This window comes from Tiliqua scincoides, chromosome 3 (genome assembly GCF_035046505.1).
Source record: "Tiliqua scincoides isolate rTilSci1 chromosome 3, rTilSci1.hap2, whole genome shotgun sequence".
Lineage (NCBI taxonomy): Eukaryota > Metazoa > Chordata > Lepidosauria > Squamata > Scincidae > Tiliqua > Tiliqua scincoides.
The window spans coordinates 19,975,194-19,982,725 of NC_089823.1; the positions used below are offsets into that span (position 1 = coordinate 19,975,194).

Here is a 7,532-nt window from a genome sequence, read left to right on the forward strand (position 1 = left end):
GCTACTTGGAATCAAAGAAGATTTTGTAGCCCACTCCATGATAAAATCAAATTTAATTAAGTAGATAAATAAAAATAAAAAGTGTGCCCTTTATTGGTTAGAGACACTGTGTTGTGGTGAAGAGGGATGATTATTCTCCCCCTGCTAAATATAAGAGGAGCACCACTTGAAAAAGTGCCTCTTTACCAGTTAGCAGGAGTAGCTGTGTTATGATACATGGAAATGAGAGCTGACTCATATTAACACCTTAGTGGTTCCATGCTGTATCATAACAACATCTCATTGGCTCTCAGAACAATCAGTCTCATGGGTCAGTTTTGAGTTTAAAAAATCTACTTTTTGTTCCATAAGGCAGTGGCGTTTTTGTTTTCTTGTTAATTGACCATAACTTTTGATAGAATACAGATAATCAAATGGGGTTTGTTTCATTGCATTCTACTTTAAATTACCTTGCCAGTGATACATAACATGATGATATTATTTGTACGTACCAATTTTTTTCACAATTTTGGCCACTGGTGTCAAGCTCAACTTGTTGCCCCCCTAAAGCTTGTTGCCCAGTGCACCTGCTACCCACTGCAACCCCTTAGCTACGCCACTGCGAAGGGGAAGGGATCTCTTCATGCTTTGTTCCTGCCAAGGGCCGTCTCATTGCTATTTGCCCTGAACAGAAAGATTCCAGTGCTGTTCCCTGGATTGGGGCCCAATATGAGTTTCCATTTTAGGACAAATAGCACAGGAGCACTAAGTCTCACTTTGGAACATGGTGGGCACCATGAGGATTAAAGTTCTAGACCAGACTCATGCATCCACAACATCAGATATATAAGGAACGACAAGCACTCCATGGACACACATGGAACACTGCTTATCAGGTTATGTCATTTGGCTCTCTGTCAATGAGATTATTGAATCACCAGAGGTCATTGTACAGTCCAATAGGGATATTATTCAGGGGCCGTTTGACCACAGAGGAGAGGCAGCCCAAATTCCAAGGGTATAAATTCTCAGGTCTGTTATACTTCCACTGTTTTTCTTCAGCTGGTCCTAGAGTAGACCAAGCACCATGGCTCTCTCAGTCAGCACGGTGCTCTTCTTCATCCTCTCCTGTGGTCTCTGGGTTGCAGAAGCCCGGCTGTATACTTCCGTCCTCACGGTGCCAAATGGAGCAGGATGGGGTAGATGGGGACCTGTTCAATTCTGTAACAAAGGCCATGCTGTTGGTTTCCAAATAAAGGTAGGTTCTCACTGTAGTCTAGAGGTTTCACTTTTATGCCTAATTGTTAAAAATATGTGCCTCGCATTTAGGATGAATTCTGTTATGTTTCAGCATCCAGCCATAAGGAATTCCACGTTGCCTTTTAAGACCATGATAGCATGCAGTGATGGATTTTACATTGGGTTTATTGGCCCTGTTCATTTGCTAGCTTCTTCCAAAGCATGATTCTCACTTTACATTCAAGTCCCAGATTAAAATCCATAAGAATACTGTGCACACTTTTGCAACTGTGCAAAAGTGACTATGTTTTTCAAAAATGTATGGGTGGGAAAACAATCTAAAATTCTTGTCAGTGGCAGAGCATATCCTCTGCAAGCTCAAGTTCAATCCTCACATTCCTCTAATATCTCAGGGTAGTAGAATTGGAAGAGACCCTGTGTAGAGGTCCTGGAGAGCTGCTACAAATTCAATTCATGAGAACTAGGCTTAATGGGCAAATGGAGTGTAAGGTGACTTGATATACTTTCCTTGAAGCGCATTGCATGAATAACTTACCTTATTAGTAATAGAAAATTCAGGGTATTTGTGGGAGTCAATGGCGTAGCTAAGGGGCTGCAGGAGGTAGCAATTACACCAGACAACAAGCTTTAGGTGAGCACATAAGCTTTAGGGTTTAGCAGGGCTTGACACTAGTGGCCAAAAGCTGAAAACCTTGGTATGTATAATACCATCATGTTATGTATCATTAATGCTTATATGTAACACCAATAAGGTGTTAATATAAGTCAGCTCTCATTTCCATGTATAGTTACCACAGCTAACAGGGTAAAGAGGCACTTTTATAAGTGGTGCTCCTCTTGTATTGAGAAGGGGGAACATAACTGTCCCTCAATAAGTCAATAAGGAGCACATTTTATTTGCTTAATTAATTAAATTTTATTTTGTCGTGAAGGGGCTACAGAATCTTCTGTGATCCCAAGTAGCAGATAAACGTCTTAGCTCTGCCCCTGGCTGGGTGGAGGCAGCAGAGCAAGTGAATGGCAAGCTGGTGGGAGGCTTTCCGCTGATTTTCACTTTTTTAAAAGCCCAGGTGTGACGTCGCTTCTGGTTATGACATCACCTCCCGGGGAGCATTTTGAGCTCAGCACAGGACTACACTATTTGCTTTGTGGGAGAAGGCACTGGAACCGTTTCTGGGGAAAAGATGTCCATCTAGAAAGAACCCCAGGAGGAGCAAGAGGCAGCATAGGGAGTTCTGGCTCCAGTGCAAAATCCATGAAGGGGCCCAGTGTCCAAAAGACAAACTTTCCAGGTTTCTGCCTGGCATCTGCAACACTGAAGGGCCAAAGTACTCACATAACTTAGTACTTGCTTTTGCTCTTTTAATGGAATTAGGAATCGTAGGGGGCCTGATCCAGATGATAAATATGGCGGGGGGGGTCATTAACTCTTTGGCTATCTACATTTTAAAAAAAAACACCTATGGGGCCAAATGACTAGTTACTACATGTGCTCTCTGATAGGTATCCTCGTAAGGTACATGTTCCCTCAAAAACACATGTGAAAAGATCTTTGATCAGTGGTTGTGGCTCTCTATAGCAAAAGCTGAGAAAAGGGAAGTCTGATCCAGGCTTGACAGTTTTCATGGAGAGAAGGAAGAGAAAACTGACAGCATTTGCGTTTTGGTCCACACACCAAAATTCTTGCTCAGTCTCATAAATCTGACCAGTCCATCTGAGAAAGGGCTCAGAGGAAGCAGTGATGGTCACAGCCAAATATAGACTTAAAGGGGGCCTCACACTCCTTTTGGCTCGATCAAGAGGCTCAGGGGCCTAATCCTATCCTGCGCTGATGTTGCCAACAAGACTGCACTGCATCCTGTGGTGGAGGGACAGTCATGAAGGCGGCCTCCTCAAGGTAAGGGAACAACATTTCCTTTACTTCGGGGCTGCACTGCAACTGCATTGGCACTGAAAGGTTGGAAAGAATTGGGTCCAAAATCTGGGGGAGCTTGGAGCCAGGGCTGGCTTTAAGACAACTGGACCAATCGTACACAATTGACCCCAGTGTTGTGAAGAAAGTAGGAGGGGAGCAGCCTTGCACACCACCCTGAGCTCTTTGGAGGAAGAGCAGAATAAAAATATAATAAATAAATAAATAAATAACACCCAGGTAAGGGAATGATTGTTCCCTTATTCAGAAGACACTTATGCAACTCCCCACCCCCACCCCACAGGATGCAGAGGCTGCCATTTTGGCACCATGGCATCAGTGGCGGTGGAGGGGCTAAAGAACAGGGTTGGGCTCGAAGTGTGATCACTGGCCTGGCTGGATGCATCTTTTGACATGGGCTGGAATGCAAATCAGGTTGTCCATGAACTTTATTCATGACTGGTCAGACCGTGCCAGTCAAGTACATGCTGTTCAGTCCAGGCACTGGCAATTAATTTAAGTCCAGCTTAAAAAGGCGGCAGCAGCAAAAATTGCCTTTTCCTTTTCTTGGTTTCAGGACTGGGCCTGTTACTTACTGTTTTATTGTAAAATAAAATGGGTGCTGTTTAGCCAAAGGTTGGTAGGCTGCTTCATCACAATCTCTTTCTCATTTTCTGCCAGGTAGAGCCATAGATAATGGGGTATGATTCAACAAGTATGAATGCCATTGCCCTGCTGTGTGACGATGGCGAAACAGTAACATCTACAATTGGACCGTGAGTCCCTTTTGCTTGCCCTTCCACTTCCTTTTTCTGGCTTGGAACGTGATGATGGGTGGGGGGGGGGCTGAGTAGAAACAAGCTTGTTTGAGTAAGGGTGCAATCCTAATCCCTTATGTCAGTGCTTTCCTGCACTGGCATAGCGGTGCCAATGGGACGTGTACTGCATCCTGCAGTTGGGTGTCACTCACGGAGGCCTCCTCAAAGTAAGGGAATGTTTGTACAGTCAGAGCTGCATTGCCCTTATGTCAGTGCTGGAAAGCACTAACATAAGGGGTTAGGATTGTGTCCTAAGGGTCCAGTCCTATCCAACCTTCCAGAGCTGATGCAGCCACAATGCAGCCCCAAGTTAAGGGAACAAACATTTTCTTATCTTGAGGAGGCCTCCATGACAGTTTCTCCAACACAGGATGCAGCGCAAGCCCTGTTGGCTGGGCTGCATGGGTGCTGTAAAGTTGATCAGGATGGGGCCCTAAATCAGCATGCAGGAAAGGGAGTGTCAGAAACGGACTCTCTGGACTAAATTTGACATGACCTCAGAAAATCTGCAGCCAGACGTCAGCTTTCCAAGTGCATCCATTGGAACTCTTCCCCCTGCCATCGGGACAAGTAAACAGAATAATATTGGGTTTCATTCTGTGAGTTTAGCAACAGACTTAAAAAGAGGCCATAAATACCATTTTCTACGTATGAAGTCCTGTACTTGGAAGTATCACCAGAGATTGTATTTCAAGGGTTCTTCTGCAACTGAAACAACCATGCGTGTGACGTCATAAGTTTCAGATGTCTTTGGAAACCTTTCCTTATAGAGGAGGAAGCCATTTTGTCATTGCTGAAGTGTGCCAGCACATTCTCTGCAGTGGCACTGAAGTTGAGGAATTCTGTCCTCAAACAGAGTCCAGACACCTCCCTATTAGTGTTCCAGTCAGGCATGAAGACCCCATTCTTTTGTTCTGGTGTTTTACGTCTTAACCTCCAGATTTTGGATTTTATCATAGGTCAGTTTTTTTAAAAAAAGTTTTATTTCTGTTATTTTATCTGATCTTGTATCTGATGTGTTGTTAGCTACTTTGAGCACCTCTTTTTTAGAATGGAAAAGTGGGCTATAAGGGGTTTCAAATAAATAAAAATAATATTTCTCCAAATTTAGAAGCACGTTATTTTAATATCTGTCCCCAATTTAGAGCCCAATCCTGGGCTCAGTGTCATGCCTTCAAGCCGCTGCCACAAATAAGGCATGTTTGTGAGCCTCACTGCTGGGCCACTGCCCGTGTTAGCCATGGGCTCACGAGTGCTGGACTAGCATGGGGCTAGTGCAGGGCGGGTGCCCAGCCTCTGCGGCTCGGCCGTCTCACAGACCACCAATCCATGGCAAAGTAAGTGGGGCAGGGAGGGGGGCGAGGAGCAGGCGATCCAGGGAGGGGGGAGGTCAGCGAGGAGCGAAGAGAGGGTGGGGAGGAGTTATGATCGGGAGGCAGGGTGGGGTTGAGGGCAGGCAGGAGGCATGCCAGGGGGAGGGATGTGGGTTCATAAGCTCTGCTCCACCAGATCCAAGGCGCTGGTGAAAGGTGTGGCGCCCTACATGAGCGCCTTTACTTTACCACCGACCTTTGTGGCGGCGGCAAAGTGAGTAGCCCCATTGCGGGGCTGCTTATCTTACTCGGGAGAAGAGGACTTCTCCCATGGTGCCACCCGCAGTAGGCCAAGGCTGCCATTCTCAGTGCCGCCGAAGCTGGGTGCCCTGGGCAGCTCAGGATTGGGCTGTTATATAGAAGGAATGCCATTGATTATATTACTCTATTGATAATTATTTTAATAGCAATAAACAGGAATAACAAAATGACTACTTGTTGAATAAAGGAAGGACAGACCCGTCCAGGGCTAGGGGGCCTAGAAGTCAAATGTTTCATATTCTTTTGTAGAACACAGTAAATTTCTGCTGATGTAAAACTGAGAATTACCGATCAGGGGTTTCTATTTCCATGCTGCCCTGCTGATGAAGCTCCCTGAAGCTGTCTTCATTTGTGACAGAATTATGTACCCCCCCCCCCAAAGTTCTAGCCTCCTGCATTGATTTAAATGTGAAAGGCCTTCCCCCCCCCCTTCCACTGTCTTTGGGCCACTTTGGGCCCTACTGCTGTGCAGCAAAACACGATTGACAACAGAGAGAGTCAACTTGGTCTGAAGCAGCCCGATGATCACCAAAGGGAGGCTTGGATGGTGTGCTGACGCGCCTCCTCAAGCCTTGCACCTGGGATTGGCCGCCCACCCCATCCTAGTGACACCACTTTTTTCAATGTATGTATGAAGCCGTTAAAATCATTGTCTTCTTTGATAGGTGGGGATATTGGCAAAAGCCGATGTCTTGTAAGGGAAGCAAACTAATCACGTTCGCTCTGAGAATGCATGAAGCCACAGAAGGGGACTATACAGCAGCCAATGGCATCTTGTTTCTCTGTAGTGATTTAGATGTATACTATGCTATTGCAAATTCCAAAGGTAGTTTCGGCCAAATCAGCCATAGCTGCACCATTGGCTACATATGTGGAATCCAGACAAGGGTGCAATCTCCGCAATACATAAAAGATGACACTGCAATTAATGATGTGAAAATGTTCTGCTGTGACTGATTCATGTGTACTTTACTCTTAAAACACAGTTGTGATCACATTTCCATGGGCTTTGCTATGCATGGCTATTAATTACAATTACATCTTGAAGGAAAAATAGTGTCTCTGTGTGTGTCTCTTTCTGTTGTCATTCCATTTACAGACAGAGAAATGCTAGCTCCATTTGTACACATTAATAACACTGTGCACATTCAAAGTGCATCAGCCTTCATGCCAACCTTATTATTCCAATAGAGCACAAGCATTCTGCATCTCTCACACTGGTCGCTGCATCCAGTGTGCTGTCCAGGGATGAGGCCAAAAGGTAAGAACGGGCAAAACTTACCATTGTGTCTGTCTCTGCATGTCCCAGATGGGACTCCTCAGGTTTGTGCCAGTTCCTTTGCTGGCATAGCTCTGAGGAACCTGCTGAGAGTGTGTCTGGGGACAGGATGTGGCAGATGATACCTGCTGCTGTGATCCACTCTCATCTGGCAAAACACACAAGTTTTTGGCCTCTGCTGAGAGGCCAAGGTGAAGGGGGCAGTTCTAATGGAAGGAATTCCATAGATTTGGAGCCTCTATGGGGATGAACTCTCACTCTTGTTGCCAATACTCAGGGTCCATATGTGGACTCCTGACAAGGGTGCAGTTTGCGGAATACGAAGAAGATAACACTGCGCTTAATGATGTGAAAATGTACTGCTGTGACTGATTCATGTGTATTTCACTCTTAAAACACAGTTGTGTCCACACTTCCATGGGCTTTGTTATACATGGCTATTCATTACAAATAAATCTTGAAGCAAAAATAGTGTCTCTGTGTGTTTGTCTCTTTTTTCTGTTCTCATTCCATCTACAGACAGAGAAATGCTAGTTGTATTTATACCCATTAATTACGCTGTGCACATTCAAAGTGCATCAGCCTTCAGGCCATATGCACAAAAACTGCTCTCTGTGGTCTGATCTTGTTAGACACGGGACGGTGGTGCA

The 7,532-nt window shown here is 45.2% G+C and overlaps 1 protein-coding gene across 1 annotated transcript; it reads left to right on the forward strand.

The window, feature by feature from the left end:
- Positions 1–1,066: 1,066 nt before the first annotated feature.
- On the forward strand, positions 1,067–6,560 carry LOC136644065 (vitelline membrane outer layer protein 1-like). Its single transcript, XM_066619569.1, has 4 exons — positions 1,067–1,202; positions 4,910–4,928; positions 5,479–5,556; positions 6,392–6,560. The coding sequence occupies exons 1-4, from the start codon at positions 1,067–1,069 to the stop codon at positions 6,558–6,560; spliced, it is 402 nt and encodes a 133-aa protein (XP_066475666.1).
- Positions 6,561–7,532: the final 972 nt, after the last annotated feature.